The sequence below is a fragment of the Ovis canadensis genome, chromosome 9, assembly GCF_042477335.2.
Source record: "Ovis canadensis isolate MfBH-ARS-UI-01 breed Bighorn chromosome 9, ARS-UI_OviCan_v2, whole genome shotgun sequence".
NCBI classification, from domain to species: Eukaryota; Metazoa; Chordata; class Mammalia; order Artiodactyla; family Bovidae; genus Ovis; species Ovis canadensis.
Genome location: NC_091253.1, coordinates 67,352,763 through 67,379,391, shown reverse-complemented (window position 1 = coordinate 67,379,391; position 26,629 = coordinate 67,352,763). Strand labels below are relative to the sequence as shown.

Here is a 26,629-nt window from a genome sequence, read left to right as displayed (position 1 = left end):
GCGTGCCAGTGCAGGAGACGTAAGAGACGTGGGCTCTATCCCTGGGTCAGGAATATCCCCCTGGAGGAGGGCATGGCAGCCCACTCTAATATTCTTGCCTGGAGAATCCCATGGACAGAGGAGCTTGGCAGGCTATAATCCATAGTGTTGCAAAGAGTCGGACATGACTGAAGTGACTCAGCACACACACACACATCAGGAAAGGAAGGGGTGATGGGATAAGGCTGAGCTGGGGGTGCGCAAGAGGACTGTGGGATGGTTGGTCAGAGAGACTTCTCTGAGGATGTGATACTTGAACAGGATGAAGAAAAGGAAGGGGAAATCAGTGGTGTGATGGCCCAAAATATGATCGTTCCAGCAGATAAACAGCTAGTATAAAAGGATGGGGCTTCCCTGGAGGCTCAGACAGTAAAGAAGCCACCTGCAATGCAGGAGACCTGGGTTTGATCCCTGGGCTGGGAAGATTCCCTGGAGAAGGGAATGGCTACTCACTCCAGTATTCTGGACTGGAGAATTCCAAAGACAGAGGAGCCTGGCAGGCTACAATCCATAGAATCAACCAAGAGTCAGACACGACTGAGCAACTTTGACTTTACTCAATATGTCCAAGAGGTAGAAAGAAATAGCCCTGGGGTTTGAAAGTTCATGGCCTGGGAGAATAAGGAACCAGCTTAAGCTGGGAGGGCTTGGGCCTGCCTTGCCCATGGTCATCTTTCAGTCAATTGCTTGTTAAAATGACCTGAACAGTATGTTGTGTCTGTTTAAGTAATGAAGATCAAGAGAAAAATTCAAGTAGCTGAAAACATAAAGAAAGGTATTGTCATAATAATGTATTGGCTTCTAGTATATTCTTTACCTCCGAGAATTATGGATCATTTTGTAAATGGACAGATAATTTTAATGAGTGTTTAGATCAACTTTGACATGCAGCCTACAAACAGCATGTGAGAACCAGTAACAGACCAGAATTTCTTGTTGAAATCTTTACATTTGAAAATACTTTGAAATAATGCTATTTTAATTTATCCAGTGAATTATGTTCAGTCATACAACTTTTAGATCCATATTTGAGAGATGCCCAGATAAACATGTAGACATAATCTAGCGGACAATCAACAAAGCTCAGCACACTTCTGAGTCTGTGTCTTTATGTTGCAGGGTCAGATTCTACCTTCTGGAATAGATTATACATGCTACGTTTGGGTCTGGGTATCGAGGTTATACAAGTGCTGCAAAAAACTTGCTTTGCGTGGTTCCCAGTGTGGACTTTTATGGGAAGAGGAAAGATGAGCTATATCTGTTTTATATTGTCATATCTTGACTAGGCTATGTTCCAATAATGTAGGAAATAAAATGAAGTAGCATTTGTCAGTTAAGAGCTTAGAAGTATGAATGAATAGTCTAGGTGAGTGATTCTCAGCCCAAACTATATTCAGAGGTGCTGGGGACACATTTACAACTATAAATATCCAGACCAAATCTCTACTTAATTAAATCAATTTCTGGGCTTAGACCTGGGCATTAGGATGTTGTAAAAGGTATCCCAAGTGATTCTAATGTATAGCCAGGGTTGAATATTCTAATTTATAACAATTTAATAATTCTCTGTAGCCTTTAGGATAAAGTTAGTTTGATTTTAATCATCTTAGTCTGCATCTCATATATCATCTGAATACGCTTTTCATTATTCTCTTAGAGTAGAGATCAGAACTTATGATCCCAAAGATTAATTTAGTGAGAAGATCTTCCTTCTTTCCTTTCTTCCTTCCTTCTTTCATCCTTTGCTTTTTAAAAATCCATCTGGACATTGAAAGTTTTTTAAATCGTTAAAGGAATAGTACATGGCAATTAAATTTAAAAGCTTCATATGTACAATATTTAGAAATTAAGATCCACTTCTAAGAAATATTGAAGTTATTATAATAACACTTCTATAAGACTTTAAAATGTGTGAAATAAAAAACTTGTAATTGGGGTTGGTGGTAAAGAAAGGAAAGAAAGAGCTAGACTAAGGTAATTGCTATAATTGAAGGATAATTACAGCATTTAGCTTCCAGCCAGAGAAAAGGAAATATGATTTTTATATGTATATTAGTTTTTATAAGAAAAAGAAAGCTAACTTACCACAATTTAAAAAAAAAAAAAACCTTCTAAGCACTGAAATCTGAGTTTATCACACAAAGCTTTATACACTACACAATAGAACAATATAATTCATAGTTTTACAGAAAAATACAGATAAATTATGACAGTTCCCTCTGTTAATATTTGATAATAGACACCTTTTATGACATTAATTAGTCAGTGGGTTCAGCTGCTTTCCAATCTACCCACTAGCTCATGACAGTGGACAATGTCAGCCGCAAGATAGAGGATATTTGTCTTCCGGTTTGCACTGGCAAGAAGGTAGCCTTCAGTTCATCTAAAAGCCATATCCAATGACAAATTAGGGGAAAAGGCATCCAATTAGAACTTGGTTCATAATGTGAAAGACTGGATAGCCTATCCCCGCCCTGCCTGATCTTACGGTGGTAGCTACTATGACACAGTCTGGGGGAGCTGTACTAGTTGGGGACTGTGCTGGAATCGTACACCTTGGTATCTTGGATCCTGGCTACAGAATCTGAGACTTGTGGTAGTGAGTGTCGCCGAGCATCCAAAATTGTTCTTTTTTTTCTGTTTTTTTTTTTTAATTGGACTATAGTTGATAAACAATGTGTTAGTTTCAGGTGTACAGCAGAATGATTCAGTTATACATATATTCATTCTTTTCCAGATTCTTACTATTTTGTAATAATCTATATGGGTAAAGAATCTGATTTCTTTCTGCTTTTTTTACTTCCTTCTGTTTTTAAGGCTGAATAATATTCCACTGTATACATATACAAATTTTCTTTATGAATTCATCCTGTGATGAGCTTCAGGTTCCTATTTCAAAATACATTACAAAGCAAACATAATTAAAACTACATGGTACTGACATAAAACAGGCATATATACCAATGAAACACAGTAGAAATAACCCAAATTAACCTGCACATATACAGTTAATTGATTTCCAACAAGTCTGCCAATACTGCACAGTAGGAAAAGGATAGTCTCTTCAACAAATAGTGCTGGCGGAAAATGGATATCCACATGCAAAAAAATAAAATTGCACCCTTTTCTTAGACCATACCCACACATCCATTCAAAATGGATTGAAATCTTTAGCGTGTAAGATCTGACACTCTAAATCTATCAGAAGTCATGTCACTGGTCTAGGAAATGATTTCTTGAATATGACACCAAAAGCAGAGCAACAAAAGTAAAAATAGACAAGTGAAATTACATCAAACTCAAAAAAATCGTCTGCATGACAAACAAAACAAGCCACAGGGTGAAAAGGCAACCTGTGGAAAGGGAAGAAATATTTACCAACTTTATATCTGGAAAGGAGCTCCAGAATACATTATACTCCATAGTATATTATATTATTCCATATTGCACTATATTATATTCCAGAGTATAACAGGAACTCCTATAACTCAGTAGTAAAAGAACTCAATTAAAAAATGGACTAAATGCCTGAACAGAAATTTCTCCAACAAAGACATAGAGATGCCCACAGGTATATGAGAGTGCTTGACATCACTAGTCATGAAAGAAATGCAAACCAAGACCATAATTAGATATACACACATATATGTATATATTAATAAATATTAATATATTCTACATATGATTATCATATATATCACACATATGATTATTCTCAGTCATGTTCTCAGTAAGATGAAGCACAATGTGTCAGTGGCTGCCAGTGGACCAGGTGTCACTAAAATTTGCTTGTTCCTAATGTAATATGAGGAACATGACAATGTATTAAAAAACTGGATGAATTAGGATTTCAGACAGTTTGAAGAAAGGCTTAAGAAAAATAATGTAAAAAAGACTCTCTTAAATTTAAAGTATAATAATGTACTGTTTTATAATTAGTGTTGAGAAATCACATAACCATTAGAAATAATTGTTTACCAAAAGAACTGGAATGAAGCCACTTGGCTTAGGTTTTTTTAATTTAATGAACTAAAATGATAACTGCTAACTTATTTCCCAATAGCAATAAATAGGTGTGACTACTTCGATTTTTCTAAATGAGTTTTCCTCTTGTCCAGAAAACACACCTTATTGTTCCATTTTCTAAATATATTTTTCTTGACGTTTTCCTATAGTAGAAGCATGAGAAATAAACAGTGGCTTTCTCAGGATCAAAGTTCACTGTTCTAATTCCACAATCCGCATCTACAGAGCTGCTATTATGGCTACGCAGTGCACACTCCACATCTCTGGGGAGACATCCCTCACATGCTAAGGTCTGTGCTGTTAGTACAATCAGAGCTGCTCACAGTCTCAGTGGTGGGGAAGAGTAAATGCAAATTTTCAGCTCCAGGTGCAACGTTTCTTTGAGTTCCCACATTCCATTTTTTAAGTTCTGAATAGTTTTACCTGGGCTTCCCAGGTGGCACTAGTGGTAAAGAACCTGCCTGCTAATGCAGAAAACATGAGAGACATGGATTTGATTCCTGGGTCGGGAAGATGCCCCGGAGGAGGGCATGGCAACCCATTCCGGTATTACCTGGAGAATCCCTGTGGACAGAGGAGCTTGGTGGACTGCAGTCCATAGGGTCGCAAAGAGTTGGACACAACTGAAGCGACTTATCATGCATGCATACTCCATAAATATCCGTGTTTCTTTTATTAACAAATAACATTTAAAATTGAGTAACTTGGTCAGTTGGGTAGAGGTGGCTGGGACCTTTTCCTGAATTTACCACAGTGCGTAAGGTGTACCTCTCCCAATCTTCCATTTCACCTTAGGCCACTCCTCTACTTCTCAATTTTATGCCTTTGAAATGTTCCTTCCCCAAAAAGGGTAAAAACATAGGACAGAGCAATGGGGTGAGGTCAAAGCCATACCCTGATATTAGCTCTCATTTTATTGCTAATTTCAAGAAGAAAAAAAAAATGAAAATTGAGGCGGAGTGACACACTGACACCGTGACGTACAAAGTTCTTTGAACTAGCAGGAAAAACAACTCTCTTTTAAATATCAGTGTTATAAATCCATATTCTAGGTCTCTCCAAAAAGTTTATATTTTATTGGCATCTAATGTAAATTTCAAATGTAACCCTTCCACTTGGAGACCACTGTGACGTTTAAAATGTCAAAGTACAGATTATAAAAGACTTATCCTAAACACAGCCTTAACCCATGACTTCATTTCATTCATGATTTACAAACAGGAAGAAAAGAGGGGGGAATCTTAAGGGAGAAGATGTGATTTTCATTAGCTATGAAGATTTTCAAAATTTCATTAGTCTCAGTTCATTAGGTCTTATAATCACATTAGCTACGTGGCATTGTAAGGAGGAAAATGCCCTGCACAGGGCTCCCAGTGGATTTCAGAATTCCACTACCCCTGCCCGCCGGGACTCCAACAGAGGAATAGATTTTTCCTTTCCTAGGATGAGCCAATGAAAATTATACAGCTTGTAGAAGCCATATTCATACAGATGTTCCTCTCACTCTTTCCTAATTCCATCTACAATGATTCCCCTGGCCAAATGCTACGTTCAGTTCAGTTCAGTTCAGTTCAGTTCAGTCGCTCAGTTGTGTCTGACTCTTTGCAACCCCATGAACTGCAGCATGCCAGGCCTCCCTGTCCATCACCAGCTCCCAGAATTCACTCAGGCTCACGTCCATCGAGTCGGTGATGCCATCCAGCCGTCTCATCTTCTGTCTTCCCCTTCTCCTCCTGCCCCCAATCCCTCCCAGCATCAGGGTCTTTTCCAATGTTATGTTAGTTTTGAGTAATTCTGAATGTCTAAAGACTTGAAAAGTAACTCCCACCTCACTGGGATTCCCTTCGGGCTTGTAACAAATTCTGAGCCCAGGGTTTTCAGTGAACTGCTTACTTCAGGATCACTTAGGACACACGTTAAAAATACAAATTCTTGGGCCTTGAATAGAGAAGTGAAGTTGCTCAGTCCTGTCTGACTCTTTGCAAACTCATGGACTGTAGCCTACCAGGCTTCTCTGTCTATGCGATTTTTCAGGCAAGGGTATTGGAATGGGTTGCCATTTCCTTCTCCAGGGGATCTTCCCGACCCAGGGATCAAACCCAGGTCTCCTGCATTGTAGGCAGACACTTTACCCTCTGAGCCACCAGGGAAGCCCCTGGGCCTTGAATATCTGCCAGAATATCTGAGGGTCAGACCTGGGCATCAGCAGTGTAACACGTGTCCCAGGTGTTGTGAGTGGGACCGAGGAGTCCTGGGGGGGAATCTGTACAATGGTTGATGCTCTCACGTGGCCTGAGACGGAAGCCACGTGAGACCAGTGGGGCTGATAGATGGAGGCCTGGAGGCCACGCCCTCTGATACCAGTCAAGGCTAGTTGTTCAGTAGGGCCCTAGTCAGAACGCTCAGCCATCAAAGTTGAGAAAACATTCTCGTGCTCACGAGATATACTTGTCATGTCTCTACTCAGGACCCTGCAGTTTACCCCATATTGCCTTTTATTTTGAAACAAGATTTTTCAATTGAAATATAGTCAATATGCAATATTGTATTAGTTTCAGATGTACAGCAAAGTGATTCAGCTATATATGGGTTTTTTTCAGATTGTTTTCTACTTCTCTGTGCCATGCAATAAATCTTTGTTGCTAATCTATTTTACACTTAGCGGTATATTTTTGTTAATCCCAAACTCCTAATTTATCCCCCCCTCAACCCCTGCTTTCCATGTTGGTAACTGTAAGTTTGTTTTCTCTGTCTGTGAGTCTGATTCTACTCTGTATACAGGTTCGTTTGTATTATTTTTTAGATTCCACATGTAAGCAATAGCATGTATTTGTCCTTCTCTGAGTTAATTCACTTGGCCTGATGATAATACCTAGGTCCATCCATGTTGCCACAAATGGCATTATTTCATTCTTGTTTGCAGCTGAGTAATAGTCCGTTGTGTGTGGATGTGTGTGTTGTGTGTGACATCTTAAATCTTCTTACCACATTTTCTGAAATACTCCATGTTGCCTTTTGTATCTGGTTCGAAGTGTGTTCGGCTGTCATGATATTAACAGCCTTTTTAATGAACAGGGACCTCGTCCAAAGAACGTGACAGTTTCCATGTTTGGTCACTTTGTAAGAACAGGATCTCCACAGGGGTTTCTATTCTCATACACTCACCTCCCCTACCTCCATCAACAGAGTGGTATCTTCCCAAAGTTGAGCAAAGGAGGAGAAGAAAATAGATATACTGAAGTATCATGTACATACAGACATCATTCTTAAACTCCCAAAGTAACCCACGGAGTAAGGTCAGCTGTAGACAGAGTGGTAAAGCCGAAGAGAATTCCAGAAAAGCGCAGAGTCTGTTCGCCTTGCCCCCTCCACTCACAGCGCGTCTGCGCTCTGCCCTCAGCCCTCTCACCTTCTTCCTCCCTCCCTTCTCCTCCCCAGGTGACTTGCTCCGCTCCATCACATATGCCTTAATGGGATTTTAAATGCATGTGCCACTTCTTTCCTGAACATCTTTTTTTTTTTTTTTTTTAAGCTTTGCTTTAACTGTAAAGTGAAAGCCGTTTTCTTCCATTCCGGGTAAGGGGTCAGCAGAAGGGGGGGTTAGTCTTTACAGGTGCCCTCCCAGGTCCTTGAATCTGACCCATCCTCAGTGGCTGGCTGACCCTGACTGTGATGAGTGTGTGCGTGGGCGCCCGGAAGCGGTCCTGTCCACCCTGTGAGCATGCAAGGGCTCTCTTTGGAATCCACTAGACACAATGAGGGCAGTTCTCAGCTTGAAACAACATCAGTCCAAGGGCACTGCAGCTGCATTAATGCGGTGGCGCCTCTGCTGCCAAGCCGAACAGAATCACGCTACAATTATTGCAACTAGGTGTGGCTTCTCATGCAACATGGTGGAAGTGAAAGGACTTCTGGCTCTGTTTTTTCCTAACTTCCCATGCTTGGAATTCGGTGGTAAATTGTTTTTCATCTTTAATCAAAATATATCGCTGTATTAGGAAAGATGAAAGTGTTAGTTGCTCAGTCGTGTTCGACTCTTTGAGACCCCAGAGACCACAGCCCACCAGGCTTCTCTGTCCGTGGGATTCTCCAGGCAAGAATACTGCAGTCGGTAGCCATTTCCTTCTCCAGGGAATCTTCCCAACCAGGGATCCAACCTGGGTATCCTGCCTTGCAGGCAGATTCTTTACCATCTGAGCGACTAGGGAAGCCCTATGTATTAGATACTTAATTCTAGAGATTTTTGACCTCTTGCCAGTTGAATTTTACAACTGAATTGCATCAGCCCAGTGTCATCTCATACTCAAGGTGTGATTAGAAGATGAAGCAGTGCTTGTCACAGAGTAGATATTTACCAGTTATTCATTCAATGAGTTATGGAGTGTCAAAGAGTAAAATACAGCTTGTGCCTTAGAATCAAAGAGTAAGAACTGTTGGAGGTCAAGAGACCAATGAAACCCACTCAAAGAGCTGAGCATCTTCAATAACAGGGACAGAGAAAGTCTCCAGGATGTTCTGTCACTTTGGAATCACCTCGGGCTTATCCAGTACTGAGACTGGAAATTAGATGGGTCACTTTCAAACTTTTCTCTGTAAGATTTTCCTAATTCGGGGCAAATGCCTTAAAAAGCCTCTGCAGCTTCCAGCAGCAGCATCTTCTCTTTCCATACCTGTGTGTGCCCATCTTCATATTTTGATTTGATCCTCGCATTTTGTTGAAAGACTTTTATAAATATGAATCGTAACTGTGTAACTATATCAACTGGACATTAATGAGAACATGAAGAGACTTCTCCGTCAGCCCTACAGCCGGTGTGCACTGCTGGTGTTCCCAGCATGCGAGCATGCTCAGTCGCGTCTGACTCTTTGTGACCCCATGGACTATATATACCCCGCCAGGCTCCTCTGTCTGCGGGGTTCTCCAGGCAAGACTACTGGAGTGGGTTGCCATTTCCTCCTCCAGAGGACCTTCCTGACCCAGGGATCGAACCCACCTCTCTTGCTTCTCCTGCATCGGCAGGCGGGTTCTCTACCTGCTGTGCCCCCTGGGAAGCCCAGTGTTGTCAGAAGTGCTGTTGATGTTTCAGGGCTTGTCGGAATTTACTTCTGACCCTGGACACCAACCTTAAAGACCTCACATGAGGGGGAACTTCCCTGGTGGGCCAGTGGTTAAGAATCCACCATCCATGTGCTCTCACAGTGACATGTTTACAGCTGGCTGTGACTCAGTAAAGTTTTGTTTTTTTCAAAAAAAAAAAAAAGAATCCACCATCCAATGCAGGGGACACAGGTTCAATCCCTGGTCGGGGGACTAGGATCCCACATGCTGAGGGGCCACTAAGCCTGTGCACCACAACTTCAGAGCCCTTCTGGAGCCCGTGCTCCACAAGAGAAGCCGCTGCACCCTGAAACCAGAGAAAGGACTCGCCGCAACCAAGACTCAGGGAAGCCAGAAAAAAGTCCACCCGTGATGTCCCCTCCAGACACGTGTGACCTCGTCATGTTTTCCATGAATCGCTAAGACTGTGCTTCCTGGGGAGTTGAAACTATTGATCCCACTGAGGATTTGTGTCTCAGAGCTTAGGAATCACCAACTTCTTTTATAAAAGGATCTCAGAGATGGAAAGAAACCTTATAAGTGACCTCACTTTTCAGAAAGAGAAATGGAGGCACAGGAGGTTTGGGCTCATTTCAGGCCACACAGTGATGCTGCGGGAAGGAATGGAGCGGGAGCTGGGTCTGTGACTCTACGCACCAGCAACTGATCCACTCGCTGCCATCTTGTTAGACTCTGGAGAGAGCGGCCTTGTGTGTGGGCGCTTCTGTGGGAATCAAGAAGGCGCCAGAGACACTGGAGCTCTGACTTCATCTCACATAACTCTGAGTAAGATGAAGGTCAGGTTTCAGCACAGGGATCTGGCTGGATGACCCTTCAACCCTAGTTAAGGAAGAGGGAATCTGCACTAGAATTACTCATCCATGACCCTCAGACCAGCAGCCTAGACCTTGCCTGTGGGCCGGGCAGAAATGCAGGACTCACAGGAATATAAGAGATCAGACTGGTGGTTACCAAGGGGGAGAGGGTTGGGGATGGGGTGGGAGGTCGGGGTTAGCAGGTGCAAGCTTCTACGCATAAAATGGATAAACAAGGTCCTACTGTATAGCAGAGAGAACTATATTCAATATCCTAAGATGAGCCATAATGAAAAAGAATATGAAAAATGTATATATATATATATATATATAAAACTGAGTCACTTTGCTATATAGCAGAAATTAACACAACATTGTAAATCAACTGTGCTTTAATTGTGTGTGCTGTGTGTGTGCTGAGCCGCTTTAGTCATGTCCAATTCTTTGTGACCCTACGGACTGTAGCCCACCAGGCTCCTCTTCACAGGATTCTCCAGGCAAGAATACTGGAGTGGGTTGCCGTTTCCTTCTCCAAGCACCACCTAGGAAGCCCCAATTAAAAAATATTAAAACTAAAAAAAAAAAATAATAATAGCCTACAGGATTCAGAATCTGCAGCTTACCAAGATCCCCAGGTGTTCTGGAGAGGCAGTAGGTACTGTCCTAGAACTGTCTTCTCCAGTTTCAGCATGCATCACGTCACCTGGAGGGCTTGTGAAAACAGAGCTTGCCCAGCCTCACCCCAGACTTTCTGATTCATAAGCCTCAGGGAAGGTCCAGAATTCTGCATTTTTAACGAGTTCCCAGGTGATGATGAGGCTTCTGCTCCAGGACCCCCATTTGAGAAGCTCTGCTCTGCAAAGACCATGACCTTGTCGCTTCTTCTACAAGGGGCTTGGGGAGCCATACTCCTTGAGTATCGGCACCCACTGCCCACACCCTTCCAGCAGAAAGCCTTGATGATGAGCCTCGAGAACGTACATTTTCAAATAACGAGTTCTGACTCATTCTGATCAAGCCGTCGCTCTGTCTCCCCAGCCCTGAGTAGTTTCTGGGAACACTGACAAGTAACCTGCAGGGATGTTTTTTTGCAGATTTTTGCTTTCTAGAAGTCAATGGAACATATTTTGTTGACCAGTTTTATAATCTAAAGAATCCTTAATGTTTTTAAAATGTAGGAAAAATGAGGGCTTCTCAGGTGGCTCAGTGGTACAGAATCTGCCTGCCAGTGCGGGAGACACAGATGCGATCCCTGGTCCAGGAAGATCCCATGGGCCACAACTGTTGAGCCCATTTGCCTCACCTCCTGAAGCCTGAATGCCCTAAGACCCTGCTCCACAATTAAAGTAGCCACCGCCACAATGAGAAGCAAGCACACTGCAGCTCAAGAGTAGCCCCCACTCTCCGCAGCTAGAGAAAAGCCCGCACATCAACAAAGACCCAGCACAGCCAAAACTAAATAAAATTATTTGTTTTTAACATGGGAAATACGAGAGTAAAAGATGGCCCTGATATGTTAACCGCTGAGGAGTAAGTCGAGCAGTCATCTTGCTAGTGCCTGGGCATAATATTAAGTCAGTGCACTCACACCCAGGTACATCAGAGGGTGTGGTTGATCTTAACTCACAAGGAAGCCAGCACTGTGAACTAGGGTTCCTCTGGGATGTGGCTTAAATTCATTCTGATCTCTGAAATTCCACTTCTTCCATCCTGAAGTTTCCCTTGTCCCAGGGTAAGCATCCTTTGTTGTACCATCTGCGTGCAGCAGCCGCGTTAGGTGAGGGCGTGGTAAAAGCTAACTGGGGTGTGACAGACACTAGAGCATGTATAATTAGCTGTCCAACCTCAGTCCAAGTGTTAAATGAATCTGACCTTTTAAATATCATGATCCATGAGTGGAGGATTTGAGAGGCATTTATGTCACGTGGTGAATTTCTAAACCTCTCAACAAAGAGGTTGCGGGGGTTTTCTTGGTTAGGTCTTTTACTGTTATTAAAAAAAGCGGCTGAAATCCCCCGAGCATCCAAAACCAAATGAAAAGTGCAACATGGTGCTTAATAGAGTGAGATCTAAAAGTCCTGACCTCATATGGAAAACATACTTGTGGCTGCCAAGGTGGGGAGGGGTGGGGAAGGCTGGATTAGGAGTTTGGGATTAGTAGATACAAATTATAATATAGAGAATGGATAAACCACGAGGTCCTAGTGTGTAGTACAAGGAACTATATTCGATATCCTGGGATAGACCATAATGGAAAAGAATACGAAAAAGAATGTGTGTGTGTATCTATATCACTTTGCTGTACAGTGGAAATTAACACTGTAAATCAACTGTACTTTAACAAAATAAATTATAAAAATAGAAATAAATAAAAGTCCTCATCTCTGTAAACCAGCCCTGTGTGTAAACACCACATCCCCACCGGGCTCCAGCAAAGCGGATGGTGCCAGGCTGCAAAGTGCTCTAGGTCCCTTGGAAGGAAGGCCCACGATGATGAAACTGGGAGTGAGCAGTGGGCAAACCAGTGGAGAATGAGTGTTCTTCTCTCCGGTACTGAAAACCAGTCACCATAGCATGAAGCTGAGCTCACCAGGAAGATGGCAGGGCTCCCATATCCTCACCTGTCTGTGCTTGTCCCAGCCAGGTGGACACCTGAGGGTTATGAACACGGTGGAGATGGCTGTGTTTTTTATTTCAAGCCTGGCCCCTTCAGGGCCCTGAGGGGGCATGTGGGGAGAAGCCAGTTGCTCGTGTGTAGGATGGAGGCCGCACCATGGAGATTCCCCACCAGCTAGGCAGGCAGGCCTGCCAGCTTCTGAACTCCTCGTATCCCTCAGCTTCATTTGAGAAGACTGAGAAAAAGAATTTCTTCTTCTAATTCTTACCATCTCTGAAGGCCTTTGTCAAGAACCATCCAGGTGCTTCAGTGAGAGTACAAAGAAGGCAGGTGTCTCTGTTCGTTCCAGAACAGGATTTGCCAGTTAAACCCTTGGCTTACTTGATTGTTTGCTTGGTGTGCTCATCTCTTCTAATTCTTCTTTTCTTCCTGACCTGATAAATTATTCATTAAACTTGCCTTTTGAGAGTCAGGTGGGGAATCTTCCTTTCACAGAAACGTAAAAATCTCTGGACTGGGTCCTATATTCCAGCTCATGGAGACATTGAGAATATGGTGGGATGTGAGATGGATATGTGTCTGCCCTCGGGGAACTTTTAATTCAGATCAGCAGAGCAAACATGCAAGACAGGAAGAAATAGAGTCAAAAGGTCCAACTGCACACTTTGTAAAAGGACCATTCAGTTCAGTTCAGTCACTCAGTCGTGTCCGACTCTTTGCCACCCCATGAATCGCAGCATGCCAGGCCTCCCTGTCCATCACCAGCTCCCGCAGTTCACTCAAACTCAACGTCCATCGAGTCGGTGATGCCATCCAGCCATCTCATCCTCTGTCATCCCCTTCTCCTCCTGTCCCCAATCCCTCCCAGCATCAAAGTCTTTTCCAATGAGTCAACTCTTCACATGAGGTGACCAAAGTACTGGAGTTTTAGCTTCAGCATCATTCCTTCCAGAGAACTTGCTTATGCAAATTGAAGACCCCTGCCTGCGCTCCTCACCCAGTCTGTCAAAATCGTTCTCTCTCCCCCTTCCTCCTCTCCTGTTCCCTCATGAGATTCACGTTTGAAAATAAAAAATCAACCCTGGGAATTGGTTTCCAAGTCAGGATATGAAGAATAGTAACCTTAGAAGGCATTCCTTAACCACCAAAGTCACTCGCCTTTTGGCTTTTCTCAAGGCAAAAGCAAAATGGTGGCAGGACTTTGATAAGCAGTAAACTATATTCTGTAATGCAAGTTTAGTGTATTTTGGAAATGAGGCACACACACACACACACACACACACACACACCCTCAGAGGGACAGATTTCCCATTTCCTGTGGGGATCAATAGGTTTGGTGTGTACAGGATGAAATCAGGTTAGGCTGACAGATGGCCTGCAAGATTGATAACCTGCCCTGGGGATGAACGCTCGGGTCTTCCTGCAGCAGCAGCAGCAGCAGCAGCAGCAGCAGCAGCAGCGAACCTTGATGGCAGGGCCAGTTTGCTGACGTCAAGTGTTTCTCTTGTGCTCCAAGTTGCTGAAGGAAGAAATGTCAAGATGCTGCTCCAGAGTGATGGTGAAATGATTCAGAAAAACCTTCAAGAAAATCTCACCCTGGAGACCTTTGCTGTCTTCTGCTCTTTGGGTGTGTTTCCCCCTGACTCAGGGAAAGAGAGAAGCAGGATGATCTTTACAGCAACTGGTTTGGCACAGACCCTTGGGTCTTAGCAGGGCCCCCATGGACAGCAGGCGTTGCCTGAGATGACTCCTTGTTCACAGCAGTCCTGTTTGACTCTCCTGTGGAGTTCAGTGTACACAACTTACCGACAGCAGGGCCCCTTTAGTCTGAAGAGAAAGTGACCTCAATTCAGATACTTTAGCTTCAGAGTCTTTCAGGGAACGGGAGAATTCTGTGGAGGGCTTCTTGCCACCGCAGCCTGTGCACCTCCACCTGCTTCATAGGACAGAAACCCAGCAGAGAATTTCAGTCCTCAGCCCTTGTTAAATGTGTCTGATTAATCTGTTGCTTGTAAAGTGTCATTTTACTGCATGGTTCCCACACCTGGTGACAACCAGGAAGGAGGCGTATCCATGGGGATGGGTCCTCGATCTCCTTATTTCAGCATCAGTGAGGGGTCATGCGTGGAGGTGGTTCCCATCATGTGTAATTATGAGTCAACTAGGACAGCTGTAAAATGATAATGACCATCATTACTGACCTCAGCCAGCTTCAAAGGAGCCATAGCTAATCTCACTGCTGCTGCTGCTGCTGCTAAGTCGCTTCAGTTGTGTCCGACTCTATGCGACCCCATAGATGGCAGCCCACGAGGCTCCCCCGTCCCTGGGATTCTCCAGGCAAGAACACTGGAGTGGGTTGCCATTTCCTTCTCCAATGCATGAAAGTGAAAAGTGAAAGTGAAGTTGCTCAGTTGTGTCTGACTCTTAGCGACCCCATGGACTGCAGCCCTCCATGCTCCTCTGTCCATGGGATTTTCCAGGCAAGAGTCCTGGAGTGGGGTGCCGTTGCCTTCTCCGAGCTAATCTCACGGGCCATCCCAACTCGACACAATTATTAGTTACAGAATTTGCAGGTATCAGAATCTACCTGTTAAATGTGTTTGGCTAAAGAAATAAATAGCTGATATTTGGGCTCCTCAGGTGGCACAGTAGTAAAGAATCCACCTGCACTGCAAGAGACGCAAGAGATGTGGGTTCGATCGCTGGATCAGGAATATCCCCTGCAGTGGGAAATGGCAACCCACTCCAGTATTCTTGCCTGGAGAATCCCACGAACTGGTCGCAGAGTCGGACACGACTGAGCATGCACATGTTATTATTTGGGCTGCAACTTTCATTCATTTCTACCTTGTTGGACTTAATCGGAGTGGCTGATGGTCTAGGCTATTGAAGACAATTAAAATGCTCAGCAGAGGCACCAACAGCAAGAACAGCAGGTCTCTCCAAAAGCCTGCTGATTAGGGCCGAGAATAGAATTACACTGCCCCCTTGTGGTTGAAAGTGGCATGTGCTTTTGAAGTAAAAGGCTTTGGATTTTTCTCCAGATCGAATCGCTTGTTGATTAAACCATGAAATGAATGGATATAAAAGTATGAGAAATTTTGGAGTTTTCAGTCCAAAATAGTGTAATTATCCAGCACAACTTCTAAAAAAATCCCCAACAGAAGTCCTGTAAACTCAAGCACCGACCTTTCTTAAGGCCAAATGACAAGTTCCACAGTAGTCTGAAATTGAGGGGTAGAAGGGTCCCAGTGCCTCTTATAGAGCAATGTGTGGGTGGATGGGTGGGTGGGTATGCCCATATGCACATGCGTGCTCTGTCCCTAAGTCGTGTTCAATTCTTTGCGACCCAGTGGACTGGAGCCCTCCAGGCTCCTCTGTCCATGGGATTCTCCAGGCAAGAATACTGGAGTGGGTTGCCATTTCTTTCTGCAAGGGGATCTTCCCGACCCAGGGATCAAACCTGCATCTGCTGAATTGGCATCTCCCACTAAGCCACCTGGGAAGCTCTTAAAGAGCAATACTATAATTATAGCTGGTCATGAATGGTGTATTAGTGCAGCAAATGGTAAAGCCTATTCTAAAAGAGAAAGAGTTGATGTACAAGTGTTAGGCTAAACCTGCTATTTCACGAATATGATCTTTTGCAGCACATCTTAGTGGGACATTCAGGTGTCTTAATAAATGTTCACTGAGGTCAGTAAATTGTCCTGCTTTCCCCTATGTTGAATAACTCATAAAATATTTACACATGAAGTCTGACAATGGGATGCTGTTTGAAAAGACAGCATTCTATAATTGAATGTAATTTTATTGTAATAGGTAGGAAGAGAATTAGAGAAATAAGCTTAAATATCTCCTTAAAAAATTCCTGAGAGAGCATCCCAAACTGTTCGTGTATTTCTGCTGATATGGCTTGATTCAGGATGCTCAGGAGACATCTTACTTGATGAAGGAATTAGGAGAGAATAAATTGGTCTCCATGGGTTTCCCTGGTAGATCAAATGGTAAAGAATCCACCTTCAATACAGGACACCTGGGTCCAACCCCTGGGTCAGGAAGGTCCCCTGGATGAAGGGAACGGCAACCCACTCCAGTATTCTTGCCTAGAGAATTCTATGGACAGAGGAGCCTGGTGGGCTACAGCCTATGAGATTGCAAAGAGTCAGGCACAACTGAGCAACTAAACACACACACACACACACACAGAAGCTGGTCCCCAAGATCAGTAACAGCATCAGTCTTGGACTGTCTTTTCCACGTGGACCCTGGCAAAGAGTGTAAGGTATAGGAAAGCCTCGCTCCTTGGGGGACCCTTCCTTTTCAGGGTGACTCCTTACTTCCCGGACACTGTGCCTTGTTTTATCTCCCCCTGTCACTACTCTCGAGAGAATTCTTCAACCTTTGGTAAGGATGCGGATGCCTCGCTGCTCAAGATGAACTGCATGAAGGACCCCTGCTCACTGCATTTAAATTCAGTGAAACCAGTGTGTGAGGGCCCAGCCTTGGGCAGGAAAGTCCATTCCACTTCTTGGAAAGCCCTGGACCATTAGCACAGGGCTTCCACTCCCATCCCCACTGGGAAGGAGCAACATGGAAGCCAGACGTGTGCATCTACACAGACAGGGGAGGAATGGGCTAGCTACGCACACTGGGAGGGGTAGAGGTAGTCTGTCTGCACACCGGAGAGCGCAGCCATGAACACCCACGGCGGGAAGGCAGTCACGTCTCATAGTAGATAAGCCAGAAGAAATGGGCAGAATTATGGAGACAGAAGACCAGAAAGAAACTAGGAGACACGAGTTAACAGTGGTGTGGATTTTCTCTAAAACAAGAATAATCCCGCCTAGAAGTCATGTGTGTAGACACCTCTCACAAGCACTGCTGGCCCCTGCAAGGGTAGGGGCTCCCGCCGCACTCCCAACCAGGGCTGTGACCGTGTGGCTCCTTCAGTTGCATGCAGAAGTTTCTGAGAGGTGAAGGCCACCCACACAATCGGAGCCCTTGCCCTGGGGGATTGCAGTGTATTATAATATCTGACTCAGAAACACACCAGATCTTTCTTTTCACTGTGGCATTTTTTGTGTGCACCAGCAGAACTTTTGGAAAAAGTATTACTTTCACTTTCAGTAGCTTTTCTGCAGATTCTAGTGCAAGGGTGGCGAGCCAGGAGTTTTGACACATTTTCTGTGAGTTACATCCTTTATTCAGTCGCGGGTAATAATCCGCTTTCATCCTTCTTCTCCCCACACTGCTCTGCGAGGCAGAGCTGCTGCTGCTGCTGCTAAGTCGCTTCAGTCGTGTCTGACTCTGTGCAACCCCATAGACGGCAGCCCACCAGGCTCCCCCGTCCCTGGGATTCTCCAGGCAAGAACACTGGAGTGGGTTGCCATTTCCTTCTCCAATGCATGAAAGTGAAAGTGAAGTCGCTCAGTCGTGTCCAACTCTTTGTGACCCCATGGACTGCAGCCTACCAGACTCCTCCGTCCATGGGATTTTCCAGGCAAGAGTACTGGAGTGGGGTGCCATTGCCTTCTCACCATGTTATATTATATCGCCTCCCCCTGTTGAGAGAGAGAAAGAGAAACGTGCACAGAGATGAGAGAGGGGCTTGCTGGATGGATATGTAGCTTTTGAATAATTCACTAAGGAAACTGTTTTCTAAGGACCTAGCGCTTTATAAATAGACACTGATTAATCATTGTACGAATGAGTGAGCAAATGAAAGAAAGGACACACAAATGCCTGCACAACAGATCTTCTTTGTTTGTGCCTCTTAAAATGTGCTACGCATGGACCTGGATATAAACATTTATTGATTTATGTGCTTGCTTGAATGTATTTTAATAACTTACTCTGATGCCAATTTGTAGCCTAAGTTTAAAGTGTATTATTCATTGTTGCAACGAGTCATAAGAGAAGTGCTCTTCAGTTATAGCTGTCCAGGGGCAAACAGGCAAAGTCAACGGGACCATCCATGACAGTATGCTTGCAGCGTTCACAGGTATAATATATAGCCAACGCAGGAAGAATGCCGTTCTTTATTACCCAGGAAGTTGTACGTTTATGTATTTATGGAGCTTTAGGATGTGTTCGTGTTGGTTTAAGGCTGTATAGAAAGCAGTCAGCTTCATCTCCTAGAATTCTCTCTGCATACTTACAGATACAATTTCTTTTTCTCCAGCTTTTTTAAATTATTATTTTTCACCTTTGAATATTTAAATACAAAATGTTTCACCTGGAGAAAATTTTCTCCGGTTGAACCAGACTGCACGCCCTAAGCTGCCCAGGTGCAGGCTTGATGTCGCTGCTCAGTGGATGGCTACATAGTCCCAGCTCTGTCAAGGAGCAAATGGAAATACAAATATCAACCAGCCTTTTTATTAAAAAGTGTTTTGAGTTCTGTTGAATTGTCACGACACAAATATTTATTTGGTGACTTTATTCACATAACTTGAGAATGAAGCTAAGGCTGTGTAAGTGAGAAATGTTCTAGAATTGAACAAAGCAACTGTTCTTTAACAAGCTCTGATGAGAAAGCAAATCATTAATTTGAAATAGTGCTCTATTTTTCAAAATCTAAATCTTAAAATATTTCGCAAAGCTCATTGGCTGTTTTCATTTAGAAGCCTTGTAACGCACTGGACCTGGGAGCAATAGCCCCCAGTGAGAAGGAGCGCCCTCTAGGGGCAGAGGCCACAAGTGCCGGAGTCAGAGCTGGCTGGACTCAGGTCCTCCGCTGCCACTGAACCTGACAACATCGTGGGGGAACTTAGTGCCTGAACTTCAGCTTCCTTGTCTGAAAAATGGGAGTTAGTCATGCTTTCTTCACAGGCTTGTGTCAGCAATGAAATGAGGAAAGCACTTGACTGCACATGTGCTAAGTCACTTCAGTCGTGTCCGACTCTTTGCCACCCTATGGACTGTAGCCCATCAGGCTCCTCTGTCCATGGGATTCTCCAAGCAAGAATACTGGAGTGAGTTGCCATGTCCTTCTCCAGGGGATCTTCCTGACCCAGGAACCAAACCTGTATCTCCTACATCTCCTGCCTTGGCAGACGGATTCTTTACCACTAGAGGTGCCTAGGAAGCCCCCATGTACCAGGTACTAAGTGCCAGGTACTACAGTGTCCTAGGGACAGCTCTTACCCTCAGTTTGTAGTTGTTTATAGCTAGGCTTCTTTGCTGCTGGTGATGTGTTCTCAGCACAGACTTTCTTCCAGTGTCTTGAAAGTAGACTGAATGCTTACAAACTTTCATGAAAGCCAGCCCTGAAAATAAAGTCATAGGCTCAGAACAGGTAACTGTTTCTGAAGGTGAGTATAAAGACTATCTGTGTCATTAATTGTATTGACCTTAAACCTTCTCGGAGAGAAGCAGGCTTGGGGAGTTGAGGATTCAAGTGGGGAAGAAAAATGTAGCAAACTACGTTTTTGTGAAAGCTGTAATAAATGGTTTACAGTGTTCTGTGGGAAAAAAAGAACCCAAATATACGTGTATTTATTTGTTTCTTTTTCAGCAGATTTTCTCCAGGTGAAACATTTTGCATTTATTTAAATATTTAAAATTGAAAAGTAATAATTAAAAAGACTTGGAGTCTTACTTGAAAACATTAAGAATCTATCCCCTAAACTTACAAAAATAACATCTGTGGCCTCAAACACAGAGCTAGGCACCACACACTCCTGCTTTGCGTTTTGGGTGAGAAAACAAAAGCACGGACCATGGAGGGGTACTTGTTTCAGGTCGAGTCCAGTGCATTCTCTACACACCTCCCTGATCTGCTCAGACTCACCCCCAGCCCCCACTCCCATCTAGCCCCTCCCCGACAGGAACTTGCTACCAGATTCTAGCACCTCTCCTGAGAAGTTGTCAAAACACAAGCTGTTCTCTCTGCAGGAAGACACCACCCTCTGCCCCCATGTCGCCACCTTGGAAGGACTGACTGACTGCTGCAGCCCGTGCCACTTCCCGCCCCCACCATGGGATCCGAGGGAAACTTGCCGATCGAGGGACAAGCACAGATCATCCTGCTGGGGAGCCTGGCATCTGTGGCCACCTTCTTCCTCATCACCTTCCTCATCTTTCTGTGTTCCAGTTGCGACAGGTGAGAGTGATGTGTGTCTACTGGAGCCTTAAAATAACACGTTCCTGGGACCTAGAAGACCTTCTGTATTAAAAAGCCTGTGATGGATGGCATCCCACTGCACTCCTGTGATTAACTGCCTTCTCTCCTGCAAAGGGGCCCAGGACACTTTTTATTAGCTCAATGAAAGGCCATTTTGGTTTTCCCGGGGAGCAACTGGAAGAGACCTTATATATGAAAGCCCTTCTCATGAGCACACCCATGTCTAAATTTATATTGTCTTTTTCCATCTGTGGACATTTGGAAATCTAAGCATGATGTGTATTAAACACACTCTTTTTTGCTACCATGTGAGAGTTACTGAGAATTTTTGCTGCTCTGTAGCTGTGGAGGGGTCATTTTATTAAAGACGTGTAATCTAGAACTGCAGTTTCTTAAGAAACAGATTTTTCTAAAAGAGAGCCATTCTGTGTATGAAATAACCATCTTGTCTTATTTTAGAATTGCACTTCTCTCTCTCTTGACTCCTTCAAATAAAATGTGTAACCCTCCCACCAAAAAAAAAGCTGGGGGGGGGGGGGGGGCGGGGATCTTTGCTTGGACAGAAACAGAGTCCTTCCGAAGCCAGAGTGATTTTCCAGGTGTTCAGACATTGTTACAACATATGCCGCTCTCTGGTGAGTTGGCTGCTGCTGGGGCAACCAGTGCAGACCAGCTGGCAGCCAACCCTCCTCCGAACTCTTCTCAATAACCTTGGAAGAGAGTTGCCAAGTGTCATTTAAAAGTCTGGATATGGCTTCCTGCACTGAAGTCTCTGTCAAAAAGAGAAAATCTGGAGTCCCTGAACTCAAGTAGTGCCGGTTCGGACCCAGGTCTCCTGAGCTGGGATAGCGTCCCGCTGGCCAGGAAGATGAAGAAATAAGACCCAGGAGGAGAGGAGTGTCAACTCCCCTGGGCCTGGGAGGGCCTGTCTCTGTAATTATTTATGCTCCCGCTAGGTGTCACTGTTGCCTTATACATTTATGGGAAAGGTAACCTCTAGTACTGATGGCTTTCTTTAGCCTCTCCTGAATAAAAATAAATTCTATTTTTACTGGATGGACTTTTCCATAGTCTGGAAGTACACATGACTCATCCTGAGAGCATGTACCCTTCCCAACAAGCCAAAAGTTGTATTTTCTTTATTTTCTCAATCCCCTGGCAGTGTGTGACTTTGCAAAGACTGAATTAAGAAAAATGAAGACATGAGAACTGTCTGGACTTCCTTAAAAAAAAAAAAAAGAAAGAAAGAAATCATCCCAGTATTCTAGATATAAACAGTTTCTACTCAAGAAACTGCCCCCAGTTCTCTTGTTAACTTGTATTTTCTACTCCTGGAGGAAGTGGGGGCAAGAGAGCTGGCTAGCCCCTTGCTAGGACTTGACCCCCTCAGACCCTGCTGCCTGCAGAGGAGGGGTAAGTTGTCTGGCTTCTGGTTTCTCAGTAAAATAAACTCGGTTCTTTATCAAAAGAGAGATTTAAGTATTGATACAGTTTGGATAGGAAAGGGGAGTGTATGTTTGATTTTAGGTAGCACGTTGGTATTACAGCCACGTTTCCTTTTCTGTTTCAGAGAAAAGAAGCCAAGACCGCACAGCGGGGACCATGAGAACCTGATGAACGTGGTGAGTATGCAGGCACGTGTGTGTGTGCACACGTGTGTGCACTTTGAGGCATCAGCCACTTCTCTAAGCAGGTCCCTGCAAGCTTACAAGCTGAGGGCAGCAACTCAGCCGGAGATAACTGGCTGCCTGGGCTGAGCCCTTGTGCTGGAGGTTTAAACTCCCCGTGGCTAGCGTGTGTGCACGCTCAGTCACTTCACTTGTCTCCGACTCTTTGCAACCACTGCTCGAAAGATGCTCAGATAGTTCCAGCTTACCGCAGGGATGTTTCTGTTTCGCCTCTGCCCAGCTCCAGCTGGTTTATTAGTTGGCCACAGCTGTCATAACAAAGGACCGCAAGCTGAGTGGCTTAAATAATAAATTTATCATCTCAGTTCTGGAGGCTAGAAATTCAAGATCATGGTAGCAGCAGGCTACAAGGGCGTGTGTGTTCCAGGCTGCTCTCCTAGCTTCCAGTGGTGGAAGCACCTGCCTTTGGCATTGCTTGGTTTGAAGACTCTGCCCTCACTATCATATCTGTCCCTGTGACTCTTCATACCATCTTCCCTCTGTGTGTATTTATGTCTGTCCAAGTTCCCCTTTTAGAAGGCCTCTGATATGATCTCATCCCTCATCTTAACCTGTTTCATCTGCAGCAACCCTGAGTCCATAGGAGGTCAGTTTTGAGGTATTGAGGGTTAGGACTTCACTATAGGAATTTGGGGAGGATGAAAATTCAACCCGTAACAGCTGATCAGTAAGCTCACAGGAGCCTGAGACCCCCAGCATCCTAGATGGCCTGGCCCAGTTTTCTTGCTCTGTGTCCTACAGGGTCCTGACAAGCCCAAGGGCCTCTGGGATCCACCCAGGTGAGGAGCAGCTTGAGTGTCCTGGTCCCACCATGTTACGCTCAGGCCTGTGCCCTTAACTGGCTGAACAATACTAACAGCTGGGGCCACCCTCGTATTGTTGTTGTTGAGTCACTATGTTGTTGTTGAGTCACTAAATCGGGTCTGACTCTTCGTGACCCCATGGACTGTAGCCCACCAGGCTCCTCTGTCCATGGGATTCTCCAGGCAAGGATACCGGAGTGGGTTGCCATGCCCTCCTCCAGGGGATTTTCCCAACCCAAGGACTGAACCCATATCTTCTGCTTGGCAGGCGGATTCTTTTCTGCTGAGTCACCAGGGAAGCCCCTGCCTTCATATACGCAGGATAAAACTATGAAGTTGCTTCCTCTCCTAGATGTAATTTTTCAAGAACAACTGTAAATCTGTCCGAGGAAGAAGGGGCAAAGAGGAACGATGGATGAGTGAGGGATCTGGAGGTGAGGTCTGGAATGAAAAAAGCAGCCAGCAGTCAGGTTCCGAGCCCCCCAGCAGGCGCCTCCAGTCCCAGGCGCCCTGCCCTGTGAATGTGGGAACTCTTCCAGCCAAGGCCAGGAAGTGGTCAAGTCTCCTCTCCTAGGAGCCCCTGGGGTCCTCCCTTTTGTCTCTGCATGCAGGTGGCTCACCCACCCACCCCTTCCCGGCTTCTCAGCACCACCCTCCCTCCTACCCTCACTTTGTCACCCCCACTGCAGTCTCTGGTTGTCTGTGTCCCCACTTCTCACCTGTCCCCAACAGCTCTGTTAGATTGTGCCCAGAATGTAGGTGAGGGAGAAGGTGGCGCCTCTGCTGTAGCTTCGCACACACACAGGCCCAGGGGTGACCCAGGGGAAAGGGAGTCCCCTTTCATGGGACTGAAACAGTTGATTCCCCGTAAGTTTCTGGAGCATGATGAGCATGAGCTCCGTACTCTATTATTATTTTTGTGATTTAGTCACCAAGTCGTGTCCAACTCTTTGTGACCCCGTGGACTGTAGCCCACCAGGCTCCTCTGTCCATGGGATTTTCCAGGCAGGAGCACTGGAGTGGGTTGCCATTTCCTCCTTCCAAATTAGTGATCAAACCTGTGTCTCCTGCTTGGCAGGTGTATTCTTTACCACTGAGCCACCTGGGAAGCCCTCTCTGTTATTATTATGTCGTTGCCAGTCAGGAGTCAGAGAATTTGAGAAGCCAGGTAGCCAAGGTTTGTGGTGCTATTTACATCAGAACTTCCTGTGTGGACTCCTGGAGCCTGTCAGGTGTGGCCGCCTGGGTCCTGCACGCACGCCATGAGCGGGATTGGGGAGCAGACCATATCCGCCGTGATTCAGCTGCTACGTGAGACAGGCGGCATATTTCAAGAAATACGTGACCTAGCAACTTACTTCCAACTGTAGCTCAGCCTTGTGTATTATGCCCTGTGTTGTCCACTTCAGCCAATAAGCCCAGTAGAAAACGATCAATGCCATTCTTCCCCCCAAGGGTCTTGAATTTGTGAGAATAAGGAAGGTTTGCAGACCTAAGTTTTAGCACACAACATTTTTTGTGAACTTTCAAGTGGAGACTTGGCTGATTATGAACATCTCAGATGTCAGTGACGTTTATCTTTGATCAGATTTAAGACTCTTCCCTTCAGATGACAAAGATGATGTTTTCTCTTGTTTTCCTCAGCATGACACACCTTTGAAAAGGGTAACATTTCTGGCATCTCTGGGAGAAAGATGGGGCCACTATCTGCTGGCGCTGATTCTGATCAGCCCTGGGGCTTTCCCGTCCCACCTTGCCTTGAGCTAGAAGACTGACTCCCCAGGACCTACTGTAGCCCATTTGTGATCTGGGAAGGGAAACTCTGTGGGTGGCAGCCTCAGAAGATTCCCAGGACAGCTCTGTCCAATAGAACCTTCTATCAAGATGCCTCGGCTGCACTGACAGAATGGCCACTACCCGCATGTGGCCGTTGAGCCCTTGACATGCAGCTAGTCCAACTGAGGAACTCCATTTCATTTCACTTAATTTGCATCTAAGTAGCAGATGTGGGTTTTGTTGTTGCTGTTTTAATTTTTAGAGAAAGCCATGGATGGAATTCCCTGGTGGTCCAGTGGTTAGGACTCCATGCACTCACTGCCAAGGGCTGGGATTCAATCCCTGTTGGGGAACTAAGCTCCACAGGCTATGCAAATGAATAAATATAAATAAAACAACAACACAAAGGCATGGCTATTCCCCTCTGCCCCGCAGTCTGACTCGCTTGGCTCCTCTGTTCTTGCAGCCTTCTGACAAGGAGATGTTCAGCCGCTCTGTCACCAGCCTGGCCACAGATGCGCCCCCGAGCAGCGAGCAGAACGGAGCACTCACCAACGGAGACAGTAAGTGCCGCCACAATTCCAGCTTTCCAGGCAGGCCTCATTACCTGCAAAAGGACTAGAAATGTAGCTCAGAAAGGTCAGAAAATGTAGCTTGGAACACCACCACGTTTACCATCATCGTTTCTTTATAACACCAGCTCACTTGCCTGCATGACCTGGATGGAAGTACCTGGGAATTAGTATCTTCCCCAAGGCAGCCCTTCACCAATGAGTGGTACAAGGAGGGGTCCCTTGTCCCTTGGCTGAGATAACTCGTAGGCCTGTTTATTGCTCTGTTTTTCCAGACTCTTCCTGCAGGATTTGGCTCCAATCACATATTTGAAGCTGGCTTATTAATGCAGACTTTATTGGCTACATTACCCACTGTATTTCTTACACCTTTCAATAAACCGTTCACACATGAAAAAAGAAAATGTAACTCAAAAAAACTAGGAAATGTGTTCTTGCTCTCCTTTTGTATTACTGCCACTTTTAGCAAAAAAATATATCATTTGGATGAAAAGTTAGTATCTATGAGTTGGCTGCTGTGTGCCCTCACTGTAAGATCTGAATGTTTGTGAACTCATGTACACTAACAACTGTAAGATTACTGTTACCCTATAAGATTATGTTACTAGTATTACTACTGCTCTGTAAGATGGAGATTATTACTGTCCTCAGTTTACAGATGAGGCAACTGATACATTGCTGCTGCAGCAAATTACCACAAAGTTAGTGTCTGAGAACAGCACAGATTAATTTACAGCTCTGGGTATCAGAGTCTGAACCAGGTCTCCCTGGGCTAAAATCTGTAAGTATTGTCCAGCCCAGTAGCAGCAGGGCAGCATTTCCTCCCCAGGTTCTAGGGGAGAATCTAGTTCCTCACCTGCTTCAGCTTCTAGAAGCTGCCCGAGTTGGTCCAGGCCTTTCTCTCCATCGTCAAGCCTCTCTCAGGCTCTTCTGCCCCTTTCATGTACAAGTGTTAGCCGCTCAGTCATGTCTGACTCTTTGAGACCCCATGGACTGTAGCCCACCAGGCTCCTCTGTCCATGGAATTTTCCAGGCAAAAATACTAGAGTGGGTTACCATTTCCTTCT

At 44.9% G+C, this 26,629-nt stretch overlaps 1 protein-coding gene across 2 annotated transcripts in view; it reads left to right on the top strand.

Moving 5' to 3' along the window:
• Positions 1-26,629, top strand: part of PAG1 (phosphoprotein membrane anchor with glycosphingolipid microdomains 1) — a 157,969-nt gene that overhangs the window by 116,550 nt on the left and 14,790 nt on the right. For both annotated transcript variants that reach the window (XM_069601086.1, XM_069601087.1), the window contains 3 exons: positions 20,495-20,702; positions 22,294-22,345; positions 25,457-25,553. In XM_069601086.1, coding sequence (XP_069457187.1) covers positions 20,578-20,702; positions 22,294-22,345; positions 25,457-25,553 — 274 coding nt within the window. In that variant the 5' untranslated portion in view covers positions 20,495-20,577. The remainder of the gene's footprint in view (positions 1-20,494; positions 20,703-22,293; positions 22,346-25,456; positions 25,554-26,629) is intronic.